General features: G+C 38.2%; 1 protein-coding gene across 3 annotated transcripts in view; it reads left to right on the top strand.

Annotated features, from left to right (window-relative positions):
- The window catches only part of creb5b (cAMP responsive element binding protein 5b), a 51998-nt gene that overhangs the window by 8495 nt on the left and 21737 nt on the right, over positions 1 to 21766 (top strand). For all 3 annotated transcript variants that reach the window (XM_058398687.1, XM_058398706.1, XM_058398697.1), the window contains exons 5-6: positions 2642 to 2799; positions 19907 to 20033. In XM_058398687.1, the coding sequence (XP_058254670.1) occupies positions 2642 to 2799; positions 19907 to 20033 (285 nt within the window). The remainder of the gene's footprint in view (positions 1 to 2641; positions 2800 to 19906; positions 20034 to 21766) is intronic.

Here is a 21766-nt window from a genome sequence, read left to right as displayed (position 1 = left end):
AGATGCTGAGTCAGCAGTTAACAGGTCGTAGCAAGATTTTGCTAAGCGCAGTAAAGAAGCTATAGGGATATAGAGATATAAGTTAACAGCTAAGATGTATAGCTCACATGAGCGAAGCAGCCTAGGGGCACAAAGGGGAATTCTGTTCTTATTCATCGGGTCGGAAATTTGCTTATCTGGAAACTGTTTTCCTGAAAAAGCAGAAAGATAATTTCCTAAGAAACAATGATAGAAAGCAGAAATTCTCGACTGTCCTGACAACTGTTTGTATTTGTGTATTCCAGGCTTGTTTTTTCTGTAAATAGAGTACATTATCATCCGTAGTGCTGCAAAGACACGATTAAACACTAGATCATTTTAATTAAAACTCTACACCAGTAACACTTTTAACACCAGTTTCTGGTCAGACGTTTAGGTTTAGGGTTTTGTTTTATGAACCTGTTTTGGTGCTGAGGTTTGTCAGTGACCACGTACCTCTTAGCTAACTTCCTCATCACTACTGTTGAGAGAAAACCTCAAAGAATTTAACTTTAGATGGGAAAATGCAAAGTTTTCTACTTCTTTAGCCACTTCCTCCTCCTCCTACTGTTAATAATAATAACAACATAAATAATGTGTTAGTCAGAATAGGCTAAAAGACAAAATTTAAAACCTTTCAGTGGTGCAAGAACATTTTGTCCGGTATATTCATTTATGGCAATCAGCAGTAAAAGGTTAATAATGAAGGCATCAAAACAAAAACTTTTAAAACAGAAACTGTGCAGTAATGACTTTAGCGTGTGAAAGCCAATTTTATTTTTAGGTTCTGAATATCTGAACATAAGTTATGTACTTTAAATGACTTACTTATAAATCTTTGAAGATGTATTTTTTTTAAACGTGTGTAAGCTTATACTCCAAAGTTTCAGGAAATGATCTGTTGGTTATTAAAAAACAAATCTAGGCAAATTAATAGAAATTCATTAAAAATGATGGATTTATGCTTTAAGACATCCTTTAATAATTTATTTCTATTTTCTACATGCATATAATGGTTTATTATAATTTTGTTTTTGTTATTCTAAGCCAAATATGTCATTTTGGACTAATCCTCATTACATTATAAAAGCCTTATATTATTATTATTTTTTTTTTTTACATATATATAGTGCATGACAACATGGTTAAATATACTAAAAATAGTTTTACATTGAAAACCTACATGATGTCAAGAGGAAGCAAGAGAAAAGTCTTGCCCAAGAACTTAACTCCTTAAATTTGTGTCCAGAATACAGAACAGAAATCACCCACTGACTGGTATAAATACCACAACTATTATAACTTCTCCATGTGCCTTTTTATGTTCCATTAACTCATATAATAATATACTCCAAACACCCTGCAAAAGTCAGAACGTGTAATAAACTCTATAAACTGTTCCAGAAATGAGACTTGTTGTATAGTAGTAGTTCAGCTTCCAGCACTTTTCTGCAAGGCCTGATTACACAGATAACACTTAAGTATATATTACACATCAAACTTTAATTCATTACTAATAAGCATAATAAGTAGGTGGTATAGCAGTAGATAATATATGGCAACACTGACTGCTATTTTGTGATCATCTATTTATATTGTAGATGTTTCCTTCTTCTCCTTAATAACTGTTTCGGGAAATAGCTGTAATATTTTAATAGTTCTTTTCATTTGCTGTATCAACACTAGATATATAAAGATATAAAATCTCCCAAATGACTTCTCCTAATTTTAAATATATCGCTCTACTTTACAAGCTCCAAAGTACAGGGCAATTCATTTTGGATAGAACTATGAGTTTTAATAACTGTGTAACTCACTTACATTGCCTGATAGGATTTAGGTATTAAAGGAGACCTTAGCAAAAATGGATATAAACATGACATTCACATTTAATTTCAATTTCAGACGAGTATTTTTGATTAAAAAGGTATTTCAGTGTTCCCATATACTGAACTGTTTCTAATGAGGCTGATTGCCTTATTACTGGATTCACATTTTATATTCATATTTATTACCTGTAAATTAATGCCAAGTATGCAACCACCTTAAATGAAATATTAGTGTTGCATTTGGTATAGTTTTTATTTTTTATTTGTAGGCACATTTTAATCTGAATTAATCTACAATAAACATTTCATACTGAGTCACACATATATACATACATATACATTGTATATGCTTTTTAAAGTTTTTTAAATTATTGTACTGTTTTTACATATTTTTGTTTTGTTGTTTAGTTGTGTATTGTTGTTAGGTTGTTATCGTACTTGTGTACACTGTATGATGAAGCCAAACACTGGCTAAATAACTAACTAACAAACTAAACTCGTTTAACACACTGCAAAAAAAACTGACAGTAAATGAAAACACCTAGAATATAGTCACATTGATCTAGTATTTTCAGATAATTTGGAAAAATGAAAGAGGCACAATTATCTGCCAATCGATCAAGAAAATGTAAAGCTTTTGTCTGGAGATAGGTTTAATAATCTTACTTGGTGTATTGTAATTTTATAATAAGAAATAGTTGACAAATTTGACTATATTTGCAATTAATTTTTTTGTGCAGTGCAGGAAGCTTTCCTCGGTATATTGATACACATTTTGTCTCTTTTCTCGTTAGAATATTGCTCTTCATGCACAACCAGGCCCCAACCAGCACCAGCAACCTCACAGTGGAATGGCCAACCATGAGAGCAGCATAGTGATACAGCAAGCATTGCCATCACCACAGTCCAGCTCAGTCATCACTCAGGCTCCTTCCACCAACAGACAGATTGGGTGAGTAGATGAATTTTAGATTCAGCAGCATCCCAGAGACATTGTATTGTTAGTGAAGGCATACTGATTGTCTGCACTGTAAAAAACATCCAGCTTGCAATGCTAATCGCCTGCACTGTGTTAAATCCTCTTACTAGTAGCTGATTAACCATCACATAATAATCCCATCTAAAACATTTCTATTAGTTTTGAGAAAAGGAAGTGTTGTGTTTGCTGTACATTTAAAACTTTGTGATGTTGTATAAATAGATAAGTTCACTCTTTTATATTGTACCAGCCAAACGTCCTACAAAGTAAACTCAAACGTTACTAATATTAGTTACACAGGGGAACTTTTGCATTTTCACATGGCCTGAGGCGTGTGTTGAATGAGTGCAGTTTACTTATAGACTGTGTCGCTGCTCGATTTTTTTTTGGTTTGTTCAGGTTTATTTTAGATCGTTCTGCATTAAAAGTTTAATGAGCTTGTTGAATGCGTATCTTGCTTCTGCGTACATCCTTCTCTGAAGAAAGGCTCTTTGTTTCCCAGACCAAAATAGCTTTCTCAGGAAATGTCTTTTTTTCTTTTGAATGTCTATATTTCATTAATAAGGCTCTGTGTGGTTGAGATCTTATTGTTTGATTTTTGAATATTCACTTAGATGACATAACCTTGTTGGAAATGAATCACCAAAAAAGGGATGTATTAGACGCATCTTTCTTTCAATCTCTCTTTCCATCTGTCGTCTGTATTTTTATTTATTTATTTATTTTTTTGCTGTAGATGGTAATTGTGGGGCATCGTGTGTGCATGTGTGTTGGTGAACCAGTTGCAAAATACTTGAGTATTTGTACTTAGTATAAGTATTATGGTAACACTTTACAATCACGATACACAAATCCCTGAATTAATATATATATATATATATATATATATATATATATATATATGAACTAATAATAAGTTAAGCTAACATAGAGCTACCACGCTATGTGAGTCTTATGAATTTCTGCATGAATAACAACCACCTTAAGTACATGTTAGTGCATTGGTTAGCTAATGTATTAATTATTAATGTATCATTTCTAATTATATATATAATTTGTTACACACAGCTGTGTACACAAATCATCAATTTGTACTGATCCTCTTTTTTTTCGAACGCACTAATAATGAACACCAATAAATTTATCTCAATCCGTTTTGCATTACTCTCCATCCATTTCTCTTTAAATCCCACTGTAGTAGAGGATTATTTTTTCAGTATTTTAGATATCACTGTTTATTTTGACTGCTTCACTGCGTCTGTGTCCACCTGGTCCCCTGGCTTTAAATCGTTAAGAACGATCCCTCATTTTTCTCTTGCTCTTGCTTATGTTTAAGGCCCTGAAAAAATAAACTTATAAAATACTGGTTTTAATGTTAATAGAAAATAACATCTGCTAAATGAATAAATGTAACTATATTAACTTCACACTTGTGTGTAAATGGAGCAGAGCCCCAGGCCTGAGCCACGCAGAGTATTTACTAGTACTATGAGAAATGCATGGGAAAAAATGATGCAAAAACAGGTTGAGATGAAATTATTGGTGTATATTGTTATTGCGTCTTTCTACGTTCTATAAGGAGGATCAGCGTAATTAAAGAAATTAATCTTGCACCATTCCAATGATGCTAGAATACACTGATGCATATGGCAATTTATATAAACAATGATGCATGTTCAATTCATAATGCATTAACTAAAAGCATGTAGTAACTGTGTGTAAGGTGGTTGTTATTCACACGTGACTCACTACTTCATCTTTAAGTAAATATTAATTCCAGTATTAGTGTATGAATATTCTTTACTGTTAATGTAAAGTGATACCTGTATTATTTAAATGCATTTACTTTACTTGAGTTTTGCTGACATTGTATAGCATCACATTTCCTGAAATAAAACTTTTCACTCCTTACATTTTTATTTATCTATCTCATCCAACCAAAAACTGCACACTACATATCAAAACCAAAGGGCTCAGTGTAGCATCCAGTCGTTTACATTTAGCATCCAATCAACTTTATCAATGAAGAAAAATCTATCCAGAATTGTGCCATTTCATCATCTGCAGTGACCTTCTCCTCTTCTGCTACACAATGTAGTTAGCGCTCTAGCAATCTCTGTGTGTTTGAAGATGGAAAAGCCATCGGACTGCAAACCGCAGCTTGAAGATGAGCGCCCCTACCTCACTAAAGTGTTTCAGTATGCTGGAGTAAGCAAAGACATGTCTCTTTTATCTCCCTACAAGGAATGAACTTCACCTAATTCCGAGGAAATGTTTGCTAATGTGCTAATATTAACTGCCTATATTCCACTAAATTCCAGGTTATACTAGCATCAATTCCAGTAGCTAATATTATTGGGTAGAAGTCAAGTTGAATGCTAGCTAATATACAAATATAGCTTATTTATTTAAGTATTTCACTAATAATTAATTACAGAACAAAAGACAGATAATTTCAGGCAAAATTGTGTGAAACAAGTTTAAGATAAGTAACAGAAGTTACTGTCTACATAAAACTTGACATTAACTCAATTTCTTTTCTTTTTAATACTTGGGTCCTTTTAATAATATCAGTTTTTCCCTTCAAACACATTATTTCCATTTTTATTTGAGTTAAATATTAACATATCTATAATTTCTATACTCATATCTATATTTTTCAGTACTTTTGCTCTGTTGATGTAGACAGCTATAGTTTTATGCATTGTTTTGCTGTAGTCTGAGCTTTGTTGTTTGTGTACCATTGTTACACAGCGCTGCATGTTGGAGAGCCTCCAAAAGGTGGGATCACATTGAATATGTGCTGGAAGTGTAGCATCTTACACACATTCCCAACACACACAGTTAGCAGGGAATTCATAAACATTTTAGAATAAAACCTCACCATTATAAAATGTATATTGAGGATTTAACTGGTTTATATTTGAAATGCCCACACACACAAAGACTACTTAAAGTGCAATGTGCAGAACTGATATACTGCTGAGTGATATTTTTGAGATGAAAAGCCAGTGGCTGATCATCAAAACTGTAACTGATGGAAAATCTTTTGGAAGAATAATGTTAATCCCTCCAGTGCAGATCCAGAGACTTGTAGAAAATCTGCCAAGGGCCACGTGCCTGTAGCTTATGGTGACCCAACAATGTACTGAGCTGAGCCACTTTTTGTTACTTTTTCCTGTTATTATTCACCTGTCTGTATCTGAAATATATCATCTATTAAAGATTAATATTAATGTGAAAGGACGATTTTATGAAAGCTTTGAAAGGTGCAAGCATGTTATCGTGGGTCTCCAGTGGTGCTGTGTGTGTGCGTGTGTGTCCGTGTCTGTCTGTCTGTGTGTGTGTGGCTCTTTTCAGTTGCCCTGGCCCTTAAAGCGCCTGTGTGGTTTGGCCAGCTCGGGTGTGTCCCACACTTATGACATCAATAGTACTGCTCTGGTGGGGATATTGACTATTTGGGGGTGACGCCCTTTTTGCGCAAGCACTCGCCACTTCTGATCCATCTGACTTGCTCTCTTTTGCTCTGTCTGCGTCAGAATATACCCTGTCTGCGACATAATCATCACCTGAGTGCACACACACACACACACACAGTCATATTGTTGTGCAGAAAAAAGCACAGTGTCATTTCCAGCTCAGTGGCTGTGGTTTGGTCTGTTTGAGGAGGATTAAAGTGCAGATCCGTCATGCAGTGGAGGTAAGCAATCAGGACTGCCACAGGTTCTGGTTCCCTGAGCTGACCTGATGGTCTGTATCTTACGTTACAGACCCAGCCAAAGAATATTTTATCCAGAATATTCGCGTCAGCTGGAATGTGTTTTTGCCTAATAACATGCTTTTGCCTTGATTTATCTGCTTGTGGTTCTGTTCAAACACATGACCAGTGTGCAAGGCCTGTGCAGACCTGAACTGTACCCAATATGTACAAGATGAAACTGTTTTCATTATTATTTTTTAAAACCACTCAGTTAACAAGCAAGGCTCCAGGATGTGCTCTGAATGTCAAGCATGCCCTTCATACTTACCACTCCCCACAATCACTGTCACATGCATACACAAACACACACACACATGCTTGGCAGAGGGTCTGTGTTAATGACTGGTCCTTGTGCATTGCATGGTGTGATGCGTGAGGTTAAAGGAGAACACAACCTCTTCTCTATGACAGCGGCGAGACAGCACGGGGGCAGATGCCTAGATGGGACAGCTTGTGAATATTGGATGGGAAGACTGTCAGTCAGTTTGACTGACAGCTGGACAGTGGCTTTTGTTCAGAGGGATGGATGGAATTTCAGACACAGAAAAGAGAGAGAGAGAGAGAGAGAGAGGGAGAGCTGCAGCAGGAAGAATGTTGCTCATTCACTTGCTACTGCAGAATTTTTGAAGTGACAGGGTTTTGTTTGTGACAGATTTCTCAATCATAATTGTTAGTAATTTTTTTATTCTGGCCCTGTAAGCTTTTTTTTGCACATTCATGAAGTGTATAAAGTATCCATTTAGCTGATATGTGGGCTTCTAAAAAAACTAAAGTGGTTCTAAGGTTATATTTTGTTTCATAAATGCAAATCTGATAACCAATTCTGTTTGACACCATTAACTTTCCCCAACTCTTCATAATCAGTGAAGCTGGCCCTTCAGCACACATGCAGATCTGTGCTCCATTATGAAGTTGATAAATACACTTCCCAAAAGTTAGCTTATGCAGCATATGTTGTTTGTATAAACTGACAAATAATTTGTGAGGAAAAAAATGACATAATTAGGGGGCATGGTGGCTTAGTGGTTTGCATGTTTGCCTCACAGTTCACCGGTTTGGGGAATGAGTCCTGCCTTTACCTTACCACCTTTGTGTGTATGTGGAGCTTGCATGTTCTCCCTGTGATTCAGGGGTTTATTCTGGGCAGTCTGGTTTCCTCCTCCAGTCCAAAGACATGTGTTGTAGGCTGGATGGCATCTCTAAATTGTCCATAGTGTGTGAATGGGTGTGTGTGATTGTGCCCTGTGATGGTTTGTTACCCATTTTCAGATTGTCCCCTACCTTGTGCCCTAAGTCCTCTGGGATAGACTCCAGGCTCCGCATGATCCTGTGTAGTATAAGCAGTACAGAAAATGGATGGATGGATGGAAATTACAAAGAGAAATGAAATAAAATACAAATAAAGCAATAGAAATCAGCAAAAAAGGAAGGTTTAATTCTGCATAACTTAAAAGAGTCAAACACTGTCTATCAGTAAATAAATATATATAAATATAGCTGATGCCTCTTCTTGCTTTCAATACAAAGAGTCTTTTAGAAATCACCCAGCATTACTAAATTCTAAACAATTCACTAATAAATGTGTTATGAAGGACTATGGTAGGCACTGTTCAAATAACATGTTAAAAAACATTTATAAATAACTGACTTGCTCTTGGGCTTCTGGGATTTATTGAAACAATGCAGAAAAGCAGGCGTCTGTATTGTTTACTTAAAATAAATCTGCACATTAATCAATGCTGCATACTTAGAAAATAGATTATTTGAAATAGATTTACCTTTTTCATGTCATCATAACATAGTTCGGTGTACCTCGTTAGTCTCTGTCTGCTTTACAAAATGGAAAACTTTTCATTCTGCATATTATCTTCCATCTATTTTTACCCGATAAAGAATTATGGAGTGATTGCAGCTATGAACCGTGATAAAATAATCAGCTCCAGAATTATTGGCAGCCTTGGTTTATGAATGTGTTTGTGGTTAATTAGCTTAATCTCCAATCAAATGAATTGCCATGTCGAAGCTGAACAGAAGCTGAATGTATGTACAGCACTAACGAAGTGGCAAAGCAGGCTCTGGTTTATAACACATGGAGGGAATGAGATTAGTCAGGTCTGAACATGAAGTGGCTTGACTTGATTCTTTCCATCACATAAATTAACATTTACAAGCTCAGGTTTGTGCTTTTCTAAAGAATTAAATTGATTAACAGAACAACCGGTGTCCCATGTATGGATCTTCAATTAAAGATTATTTTATCTTGACATTCCAGTGAGGTTTTCATGAGATTGTCTCACAGCAGCATGAAACGAGACCATGAGAAAGTAGCTAGAAAGCCAGGCCTACACACCCTATTGTTTACAGGGACTGCGGTGGTTGCTGGTTATCCTGAGTAGGCCGGCAGCGGTGAGTGTGGAAATGTCCACCTCAGTGGGAAAAGCCCAGCAAGGAAAGCCCTTGGCACAGAAATGTTACTTTCTGTAACCCAGAGTCCCATTCGACAGGAAGCAGGGGGTCAGTGAGTGCTTCTGTTCACAGGGGCTTCGCTTCCTTCTTATCTACATTGTAACTATGATGCTTTGTCACACGCTCCATGGTTCGTCAGCACTGCTGCCACTGCTCTCACACAACACTGCAGCTCTACAGTGCTGAACTGTGGCTTAATGAAGCGCTCATAAAAGTCTCATAAAGCTAAAGCATTAATAAATGCTTGCAGAGACAGCAGGTGTGCACTAATTCTCCTGTTCATGATTAGAGAGACAGGAAAATAAGTGTTGAGTCCAGATGTATTCCATCTAAAGTGCTAAATGTTTTGCAATTTTCCAAGTAAAGCCTGCCAAAATAAGAGTGTTTCCATCAGCTGCTGCTTTGGACTATGATTATGTTAATATATACAGTATCTATTTATCTATCCATATAGCATATTGCACTTTTCTAAATGGATTGAATGAATAATCAGTGATATCAGCCAGCTACTCTCATTAGCTTAGTTAGAAGTGTGTTAGAAGACTGGTAGATAAGAGGTATTTACATGGCTAGCTTATTTTTAACAGTGGTTGTTTGGTGGTTAACATTCTGGACAGCTGATCAGAAGGCAGCAAGTTCATGTTTCACAACACTTCAAGCTGACACTGAACAAAGCCTTTAAACATCAGGAGATCGAGGGATGATGTAGCATTGCTGAGTGTGCACTCATCCAGGCTGAAATATGAAATATGCAAAGAAAATCAGTTTTGTTACTCTGTAGACAATTGGCTATAGTACGCTAGTATACTATAGTACACATTATACAGTGGGCATGGAAAGTGGTGCAGAGTTGAGGTTGTAAAATGCATGTTCTGGTAAGCTGATATTGTACGCAGTTTACAGAAAGTCAGAAAGGCTTTGCATACTTCCTGTGTAGAATATATATACATAGCATCAAGGAACCTTACTCTGATCCTTACTGCGTCTGTTTCCTGGCTTCTTTAGACTGTGGATTATGAATGAGGAAAAGGGCCTCTGTTAAATTAAGAGAGCAAAAAAGAAAACCCGTTGCTGCAACATGTTTAGTAAAGTGCTTTTGAGGCTTGGAATCAATTAAGCTTAGCTTTACTCAAACAGGCCTGCTGAGGCGAGAGGCCCACAGCTGCAAGCCCAAGGACCACCCCCCCTCCCTCCACCCAACCCCCCACATAAACCCCAGCAGTTTGCCTATGTTCCCCTGATATGTGCCGTCCCTGAGCATGAAAGCGCTCTGATGCACACCTTGACAAAAACCAGCAGAAACTGGGAAGAAATTACAAAGGAAAGAGCACAACACAGCGAATCTGAACATCATGGCTACCATTATTGACCACTGTTGGGAGATTGGGAGCGTCCGACTGAATCAAGCGGCCTCGGCTTTTCAAATTGGAACCATCTGTTCCTGAGTTGTGTCAGCGCTAAACATGTTAGACACAGCTAGTCAACCGCGTGAGATAAAACACTGTACGAGTCCCTCAGTGTCTCTTATTGCGGGAGGTGGTGGGGGCAGGGGAGGTGGTGGTTCTTGGTGGTGCAGTGAATGGAAGCATGAAGCAGCAACATGTGCAAGGAGCAGGAGTTGTGGAAAAAGCATAATAATGACTTCTAATGGGTTGAACGTGTGATAAATCTTCCTGTCAGTTTGGGGGCTCAGATAACTCTTTTATTCTTTTCGGATGAGATTTATTAGACCAGTAAGCACATGCTTAAACTATTAGCACGTGTAGCATCAGTAGCCTCAAGTAGCCACAAGACCATGATAAACTTTGAGTCCAGTTGTCGGTTACATGCAAATAATAAAGGAATTCAGACGTATTCTTTTAACGTTAAGCACGTTAAACACAAGGTTTTAGTTTCTTAAAAAAAATTACACTGCAAAATCAAATTTCACTCTCCCGGCAATACGAGGACACTAAAGACCATAGCATCTGATTTGGCTTTTCACTGTTTCTATTTAAAATGGACACAAGTGCTAAAATATCTAGCCACATAATTGTTCCAATCTTAATATTTAGATTGTGGGCACACAGTTTAGTGAGGGTTGTATGGTTTGTGTCTGTATTTCTGTGTGTGTGTGTGTGTGTGTGTGTGAGTGTATTGCTGAGAGACAGTGAGACAGCATCAGAGAGGTGCATGCTTTTTATCAACAACTGGTTTATGTGTCTGTAATTGTGTGTGTGTATGTGTGTGTATGTGTGTGTATGTGTGTGTATGTGTGTGTATGTGTATGTGTGTGTATGTGTGTGTATGTGTGTGAACGTGTGAGTGATCGAGGTCTATGACGCTACAGCTCTGCATGCATGCTTGTTTTCACACCTCCGAAGAACAGAGGACATCCTGAGGTAGTTTTTATGTGCATAGAGGAAACCAAGCACTGAAATAGTACATTGGCATATCTATACATTGCAGTATGATGGTATGATGGAGAGCAAGAGAGAGAGAGAGAGTTATAAAGTTATATAGTTTCAGAAAATGAGGAAAGGTAGTTCACTGCTAGGAAATGGGAAATGAATAACTATTGTGTATAGTTATGTTAAGTAGCATTATTCACTTGCATGCTCCTAGCCTGTCATCATCATTGTCTCTTATAATTATGTTTATCATTGTCTTAGCAGAAAATTGTATTATTATAGCTTTCTGCTTTTGGGCCAAAACATGGAAGTCATAGATTTCATAGATTTCCATGTTTAATTTCAATTTGCATTGGTATCATGGTATCATCATTACATAATACAGTGATTTATGAACAGAAAATGCATGTGGAATCTTCATTGAATTGAAATATTCAAAATTAAATATCTTGAATTCTATATTCTGAATTTGTGTTTCAGTTTCTAAACCTCATGACCTATGACATACATATACGAAGAGAGCACGATGTGTGTGTAGAGAGAGAGAAAAGAGAACGAATGAGAGATGGCAGACAGGCAGGATGTACATCTGAGCTGAATTAGAGTGAGCTCATTGTGTACAGCGCAGGCTTTAATAGAGCATTTGGAGAGGAACGCCCAGGCCCTGTTCCTCTCATTCCTACACCACTGTGTCATCCACAGCCCCAGGGCTGTCCGCCCGCCATGACAGAGAGTAGGGAAGAGAGGAAGAAAGGGATCAAGAGCGAATTGTCAGGAGGAATGTCCCTCAGGTTAAGGAAAGAGAGGAAGAGGATGGTGAAGATGAAGACTTAAATGGATAAGGGGTTGATGAAATGAGCAGCTGAAGGAAGTGAAGTAGTGCAAGAGAGAGCTTTAAAGAGGAGAAAAATGGTCTTATCAGGTCAAGCTGGGTGAACAGCCCAAAAAGACTGAGTGAACACAGCATTGAAGCCAAAGTGTATGGAAGATATAACGCATGGCCCTAATGGAATGTGAAGATGGGCTACAAGGTGTCACATATTCTTGCAAAACATGTGATTAAATACATATACTTGGTGCTCTTGAGGCTTATGGGTTGACATTAAGAGTAAGCCTGCAGATGTGGTTTTGGCAAGAAGAGAAAACAGCCCTGTTTGGGAAGTGTCACTATGATGAAACTGAGAAACAGGTTTTGATAAATGCAGCCAGTGTTCCCAAACACAGCAAAGCTCCACACAAGACATCATATCCCAGCCAATGGACTTATTCAGCAGAGCTGTCACCTGGCTCTGACTGTGTTCGATTGGCTTGGTCTGCAGTCAGCAACTGGTGGGCGGGATTATATCCACGTGATGAGTGAATCTCTCAGGGTGATATATAGGCAGCAGGTTCTATTGACAGGTGTAGGCGGGACTCATGGGCCAGTTTCAGTCACATGAGGAAAAAGCTGGTCGTGCGCCAGATTGTTTTTTCTCACTCTCCGGACCAGTTCCCCCCTGTGCTGAGGGAAATATTGGCATATAATTATGGGCTTGTTGTATACTACAGGAATTATAGGATGCTGCTTTGCCCTCAGGATGTCCCAGAACAAGTTTCGCACATTTGTAGATAGTGCTAAGCTGGTTGATGGTGCCTGTCACTGCATTCCTTTTACACCTGGATAATTTATATAATTCTACATGTTGACTTATATAATTCAGGTCCTTAAGCAATGGTACAAGGACATACCAAGATTGATGTCCCTCCCCCATGTGGTAATTGCCACCCTTTTGAATAAGAGTCTCACAAGCCATTAAGACTTGATTTATTTGATCGGATTTTTATACCTCCCCTCCTTCCTGTACTAGCAGTCCCAAGCACTGTGGCACTCAAATAAGCTCTACGCCCCCTTTGTATCTCAATCCCCTTCTTCCACCCCCACCCCCAATCTTACTCTCTCTCTCTCTCTCTCTCTCTCTCTCTCTTCGTGATTAAAGTGGTAAATCAGGAGCAGGTCCTGTGCTGTATTTACTCAGAGCTCCAGGCAGCTGCAAGCTGTTTGGACTCTCTCTGTTTCTCTCACTGTTTAGGCCTGTTGTTGTGGAGACCGCACCACCATCTCCCAGTGGCTGGAAGTGAGCCCGGGGGTGTTTTGGTTACATTCACACAGAGTAAAAGTTCCTTGCTCCTGCCGTGTCTGCTCCAGTTAGCATTGACCTCACCAGCATGGCGCAGAGAGAGAGAGAGAGAGAGAGAGAGAGACAGGCAGGGGGTGGGTGGAGGGCAAGAAGCCAAGAGCATTACATCATTGTTGGAAGGAGAGAAGAAGGGAAGGATATGAGTCAGTGGGCTGACTGTGCCTCTCTCTCTTTCTCTCTCTCTCACTCTCTCTCTCTCTCTCTCTCTCTCTTTTCTCTGCATGCTGCAACCAGGCCACTTGTGTTTAAGTCACTGAGGTTGAGCCTTGTGATCTGGCTGCATGTCTGCTGTCTAATCTATATGCATGCAGATACCTGTGCATACCATTTGGCACAAATGCCATGGCCTTTACTACATACAATGGTTCCCATTGTATACCCATGAAAATCTTATTCATCCACCCTCTTGGTGCATTTGGAGCATGTCCATGACATGCAGAGCTTATAGAGCTAGATTGCTACATGTGGAGTACTCTCATCTCATCTGGACCTGGATATGCCCAATTGTGTAGCAGGATTAACTGTGTTTGTGTTAAGGCTGAGTGTCCCAACAGAGATAAGGGAAAAATGCTAGTGGTAGGTGAAAGACGTAAACAAACTACAGTACTGGAAGAAAGCAAGAGATAAAGACAGTAAGAGGAGTGATGTCATGTTGGGAAGAGTGGGTTGTGAGTGTAATCTGAGAGCCAAGGGTCAGGCAGCACTGTACGTCTGTGTGGTTAGATTCACCATTGCTCTGATTATTGTTGCCCAAATCCACAGACACATTTTCTATAATGTATGTTAGTGGTATGTCAGTATGGCAAAAACATATAATGCAATATGGATTTAAATGATCACAGTGATATCGGCATATATCATAATATCATGTGATATGTCCTTTTGACTTCACAAGGATCACATTAACTGACCAATACCTTTGTTAATCCCTGGTTCACTATTTAATTAATTTTAAAAATGTACTTCCCGTTCAATTTATTTTTTGATATGGAGAAAAAGAAACCATATAAATGTGCAATTTAGCAAGCCACTCCAACTGAATTATACTGCACTCACTGAGCACTTTATTAGGAACATCCATACACCTACCCATTGATCCAATCAGCCAATCATATGGCAGCAGTACGAGGCATAAATTAAGGGCAACCATAGCAGAAGACATGTCAGTTCCACTTCTGTAAGCCAAAAATAGAAATCTGAGGCTACAGTGTGCACACAATCACCAAAACTGCACAGTTGAAGACACTGGAAAAGTCACCTGGTTTGATGAATCTCGATTTCTGAGGGTCAAAATTTGGCACCAACACCATGACTCCATTAATTCAACCTGCCTTGTGTCAACAGTGCAGGCTGGAGGAGGTGGTGTAATGGTGTAGGAAATGTTTTCTTGGCACACTTTTGGGCTGTTAATACCAATCAGTCATCATCAGACTATTTGAGTATTGTTGCTAATCATGTGCATCCCTTCATGTCCACAGTTTATCATCATCTAATGGCAGTTTTCAGCATGATAATGCACCATGTCTCAAAGGAATAGTCGTCTTAAACTGGTTTCATGAACATGACAATGAGTTCAGTGTTCTTTAGTCACCTTGCCAGTCACCAGATATAAAGCCCAAAACTCCTTGGGTATGTGGTAAGACAGGAGATTTCCATCATGAAAGTGCATCTGAAAAATCTGCCAGGATTGGGTGATGCATTCAAGTCAACATGGAGCAGAATTTCAAAGGAAATTTTCCAACATCCTATTTTTAACAGTTTTGAGAGCAAAGGGAGGCTCTACCTAGTGTTCCTAATGAAGTGCTTGGTTCATCAGTACAGGCTCTAAAAATAAACTGTGTTATATTTTTTACAGTAAATCGAAGGGTTTTGTGGGTGTTGTATGTGAAGTTGCTAACATCTCCCCACATTAGGGGAGATTAAGGGGTTTTCCTGCTCTGCAATTTTTTCTGTGATAAAAAGCACAACTTGTTAACTACAGCGCATACAACAATGTATTTATATTGCAATTGCAATTCTAATATTTAGACTATCATTTATTAATTTTGCTAGCTATCATCTCCTGGAGCATGTATGCCATCAAATATTTGATACATATTTGATAACAAATAATATATAAATGATACATATTTTTTATGAATATGATTTTTATGAATTCATGATTCATGAATTTTATTATGAATGTGATTGACCCACTATGAAGGTGAGCATAAACAAGTGAAAGGTCACTCGTTTAGTGCAGCTACAGATAGATACAGCTCTAGTGATTTGTGGATAATGAATGACATCAGCTGTGTGCTGTGTAACCAATGTGTATAGCACAATAGTTCAGACATTCACTCTGTTGCATCACATTGTTTAAAGATTGCATGTAATACTCTATGTTGTTTCTTTTTAAATACAAAAGTGTTCCTGTATCAATATAACGGTAGACAAAGTCCCTTCCCATACTAGTGTAATAGAATGTGTGTACATGATGACTGGTGTCCCATCCAGGGTGGGTTTCTGCCTCAGTGTCTGTCCATAGTGTGTGTGTGTGTGTGTTTGTGTGTTGGTGTGTGCGTATGAGATGTCTGGGGAACTTCTCTGTGTCTTAAATTGTTTCTGTCTCTAGTTCAACCCCCCTTGGTCTCTCTGGGTCAGGTGAGTAGCTGACAGCGGGAAAGCTGCTTTCTTTCTATTTAGTCAAGCTCAACTGCAATTTGGAGGCCTTCCTGCCCTGGGCGCCTTTATGCGCAAGAGAGACGCCCTAAAGAGACCACTCTCTCTCTTTCTCTCTCTCTCTGTTCCTCTGTTACTCCCTCTCTTTCTTTTTTCTCTTTCTCTCTCCATGGCCTTGTTTTTTCATCTCCTTGTTGCCTGGGTGGAGGCCCAGACTCGAACTGAGCTCTTGTGTTATACTGCTCTGTCTCACTCTAATGCTAATGCAAGTTACTCCATAACTAAATTTTATTTTGTACTGTGACCCGAGGAAGCACTTCTTTCTGATTAGATGCCAGATGTGCTATTAAAATAGATTGAATCAATTAAGATCTAGGATCGATTACATTCATGCTTTATTGTCCTCCTCACTACAGCACAGAAAAGTAAATGGTAAGGATTTTAATAATTTAATTTGTTTGGAGAGTACAAAACAAGGGAGGAATGAGAAACATCAGAGTGTTTTCCCTTCTCGAACTCACACACTTCTACAGGCTTGTTAATTAGGGGATGAGCTGGTAGTATGGAGAACTTCAACATGTACGGAAGGTCTATAAGAGGACAAAGGATTGAGAAACTGCACTAGTATAGTGGCTCACAAATCAGTTGTCTATCTCTGTCTTGTGTGAGGACGTGATTGAGGACCACTGCTCTAAAGACTTCTATAGAACTGGAGAGACACATTAGATATCCATCCATCCATTGTCTATACCCGCTTCATTCCTAATTAGGGTCACAGGGATCTGCTGGAGCCTATCCCAGCAAACATTGGGCGAAAGACACCCTGGACAGGTCACCAGTCCATCACAGGGCCACATATAGACAGACAACCACACACTCCTATGGGCAATCAACCTAATGTACATGTTTTTGGACTGTGGGAGGAGTAAACCCACGCACAGGGAGAACATGCATACTCCACACAGAAAGGCCCCTGCCTGTTCGAACCCAGGACCTTCTTGCTGTGAGGCAACAGTGCTAACACTAAGCCACACATTTGATATGATTTTTTTTTTATTTCATTTGGTTACGACTAAGTCAAACATTTATAAAACTTCATTAGAACACTATTAGATTTTACTGCGCAGTTTGTCATATATATTTGAATGGATTAAAGTAAGATATAGAAAATTCTTGTGTTGTTCAGCAAGTTTGCTGGTGTGATAAGCACTTTTTTGTAACTGCAAATAGGGCTGAAATGTGTTTCGCGTTTATCAATTGTGAAGGATTGAAAGTGATTGATCTGATTCTGTCTTTGAATCTGTGCAGGCGTGTGTCAGAGACTGAGACTTTCACTTATCTTGTTAACATGTCACACAAGTTTGTGAAGGTGCTCTAGCATTGATTGTGATGGATTGGAGCATTGAACATAAATGACAATATTTTAGAATGCTAATGACAGTGCCTATGCATGTGTGTGTGTGTGTGTGTGTGTGTGCACGTACACGTCAGCAGTGCAATTGCTGCCATTTAGCCTGTATAAATACATGTATTTGTTCAGGTGAGGAATGTTTTCCCCCTTTCCTACATTTACCTTCCAGCTGTCTGTCATCCCTCTTTCCTGGCCATAATAGTGCTCAGCGCTGGCAAACATTGATTATTCATTATTCTTTGTTGTTAGGCACATCCTTCTTTTATGACATTAGTATGCATGCTAAAAAGTAAGCATGCACATAAGCCTGCTGCGTAATGAAATGTAATTGTGTTGCCCGTAGCAGGGCAGCTGCAAAGCTTTGCGCTTACCAGCTAAATAATTGATGGCAGTTGCTTAAATGACATCATTGAGTGCCTGTTCTGTATAGTGCACATTAAACAGGGCAGTATGTGCCAGAAGGATTGGATGTGATTGACTGTAAAGTGCCAGCTCCATAGAGTTCAGCTGTGAGCATCCTGACATGGGGAGTCGAGTGGTACAGATGAATGTTAGAGTTTGTGTGCTAGTGTGTGTCATATCTGTCTTATCTGAAATAAGAAATAGTTTAGGCTTCCAAGATGAAATGTGTCACTATTCAATTCTCAGTGTTCTATTCACTAGGCCTGTGTGCAGTCATTCGAGTGGACAGGGGCTGCAAGATCTCCCAAACACACACACACACACTCACACAGACACAAGCATAATTATGCACTTCATAACACTACTTAAACACGTTATTTAATGATGATAATGATATCAGCATAACACTTTAAATTACAGTCAACTATTCAGCTCAGCAGATCAAATAAAACTATTAACTGTCAATATATGAAGGTCCTATAACTAACCAACCAACCAAACTAAACCGAACTATAAAATTAGCAACATAGGAAGGTCTGTATATAACATGCATAAGCAAAACTGCATGCTGTGTGATAACTATGCTTCTGACATTGTAGTTGTAAGTCTTGTATGACAAAGGTAACATTAGCTAGTCTAGCTTGTGAGTAGGCTGATATTGAGTTGTTGCAAAACTTGTTGCTAATGGGCAGGTCCACGTCATGCATTCCATTAAACATTAACATGACCATAAAGGGATGTGCAAGGATCTTGCCATGCAAAAAAGGAACAGAAAGGTGTATGTTGATATGATGTATGTTTGTACTTACTGACTATGTTATTATGATTTTATGAGATTGTTCATAAGAGGTTATTGTCCACATTATAATGTTCCTGCATGTTAAATTTCAGCAGTATTTTCTGAAGGATATAACTGAGTAAAAGTTCAGACTATTTGTTTTCAGTTAACAGGGTTAGCTATTACATATAAAAGGGGTCATAGTAACAGTAGTTCTTCATTTTTGTTTAGAGTTATGTTAAGATTTAGTGAGATTAGTGAACTATAGTTATTCATAAATCTGTGGCTTAGAAGGAGAGGATGTCCAGGAGAGCCAATTCAAACACTGGTCAATTTAAATGAACACCCTGAAGATTCATTACATGTTTTTATACTAAATAGATTTAATTAAGATCATTAAGAGCTTTTCGTTTACACACACAATGCCTCTCTGTTTCCAACGAAAATAAATGTGTGTGTTTAATCATATGCATTATACCACCGTTAGCACTTCAGACCACATTCTACCCAAACTCACGCTTAAAAACTTAAAGGTAAAGAATTATATTTTGCAGGAGGCATTTTCTCTTTTGCACATTCAGTAATGTGTTAGATTATTTACTGTAACTGTAAACTGTAACTGAGTTCATTTTTTTTAAAAAAAAAAAGCTTCTGTGTTTGAAAAATTGTTGTGGGTTAATCTATCAAATTAGGAAACTGTATATCTGTAGATGTATATGATATCATCAGTGGTTTGAAGCCTCTTTATGCCCTAATATAGTCTTCACTGTTACATCTTAGACCAACTTGCAGTCCGCTAAGAATTATGATGGACAGAAATGATGGTAATGACTCATTAAAGTGGAAGTAATGGCACAAACTTCTTAGAAATTAATACCAACAAAAATGGGAAGTCTAGTTACTGTGAAAACACTCGTAACGTCCCTTACGTTAGCGGACGTATGCATCATTGGTGCTGTTGTGAAAGGATATATATGTGCATGTTGGCTCACATAATCTCACACATCTGTCCATCCATTTGTCTGTCTCTTCCAGCCCAGTTCCTGGCTCTCTCTCGTCACTGCTACACTTGAGGAACAGACAGCGACAGCCTCTGCCAGCCTCCATGCCTGGCACTCTGCCTGACCCGACCATGCAGGGATCTTCTGCTGTGCTCATGCCTGTGAGTGCCTACGTTCTCTTACACACACACACACACACACACACACAAACCCACACACACACTCACACACAAACATCCACACACACACACTGATGCTGGACAGTGCTAGCTTATTTTATATTTTATTTTATATATATTTTATAACTGACTGTATTAAGTAAGTTAGTATAAGTGCTAACCCTGATCCAACTACAGACCCCCAGCTTATGTCGTTGTTCATAACAAGTCATATTATACATTATGATTAATTACGTAAGGACCAAACTATGATAAGATGTGCTATTAGGGAAAGCTTCAACAACCCAAAAGGCAATTTTGATACTAAAGTAGATTATTTTTCAAATTCGCCCAGTGTTTTACTCCTTTTTATACCACAGCAATTTTCAAAAGATTACAGTTTTAAAATGAATTAATAAATATCACACTTCCTGTTATTCCTCTTATCACTTGTAATAAGAAGTGATAAATAGTCCCATGCCTGCCTCTAATATTTTTTTTTCCCTCGAAGTTTCTTGTGAAGAAGACTTTCCCTGTGTGGAGGGGAAAAGGGTCCTTCCATAAACGTTAAATAAATGTCCCATTACAAAACACCTCACTATATTAACAATTGTTTGACATTTTTAAGCTTGTCTTTTATTATTATTATGGTTTATGTAAAGTGCCTGGCTTAGAGGACCAGGTGAATTAACTGTTACTAAAAAAAATGAGGACATATTCGAACAAATACATTGATATAAATTAGTGATTTGAATTACGCAATGATCAGAACTGTGATATTATACAATATTAATTCATTCTGACCAATCAGATTTGAGAATTCAGCAACGCTGTGTTATCTATAGTCAAAATAACTGGAAAGGTTTAAGGGGTTAATTGCTGAGTGAACAGCTGAGTGTTTCGGCTTTTCCGTTATCTTCTCTGTCCAGACAAGATGTGCTACAGGAGTAATCTTCATTATAAATTGTTATCCAGACTAATAGTGAATGAGTAGTGCTGATCAGTAATCTCACATAAAGCGTCTGTGTTTCTCTTTCAGTTTCATCACACTAGTTTATAAGTTTTATTTCTCAGTGATTTATTTCTCAGTGATTGACTTGAAGCATTTCTTTTCTAGTGTTGATTTTGTGTTGTATGATTTTATTTATTCATAGTACAGATTTTTTCTATTGATTTCTACTCGAATCTATTCCATACAGAATTTAAAAAGACAGCACTGTACGCTGCTTTTTTTTTTTTTTTTTTTGCAGGATGAAATTATTTACTGATTTTTCCGTTAACTTTCCCAGGGCCTTGCACATATCATTGACACAGGAGGCCATCCTAGAGTATAGATTCCTACCAGAGTGTCCATAACTTTAATTGTGTTGTAGCAAAGTCAATAAGAGCTGGACGTATGGAGAGGACTGCAGCGAGAGTCAGAGTGTGAGAGCACACACATCAGGGTTTTAATGACACAACACATGTTCTCATTGTAATTGAAGCCAGTCCATATTGATGGCAGGGAAAAGAAGCTTAGTGGTGATTGAATTAAAGCTGGACAGTTTTTTGGCAAGAGACTGATGTCCCAGGAAAGGGGTGCAGTGTAGGGACATATTTTTATACCAAATATTTCTCCAGTAATTTCTGCAAGCTGCTCCGCGTCCACCTGGCTGGGCTCGTGGGGAACAGAGGGGGGGGTCGTCTGGGGACTGGAGAAAAAAGATGGTATAATTTACAAACGGAAATTAGTGTTT

The sequence above is a fragment of the Hemibagrus wyckioides genome, linkage group LG01, assembly GCF_019097595.1.
Source record: "Hemibagrus wyckioides isolate EC202008001 linkage group LG01, SWU_Hwy_1.0, whole genome shotgun sequence".
Lineage (NCBI taxonomy): Eukaryota > Metazoa > Chordata > Actinopteri > Siluriformes > Bagridae > Hemibagrus > Hemibagrus wyckioides.
This window is presented reverse-complemented; position numbering and strand designations above follow the sequence as displayed.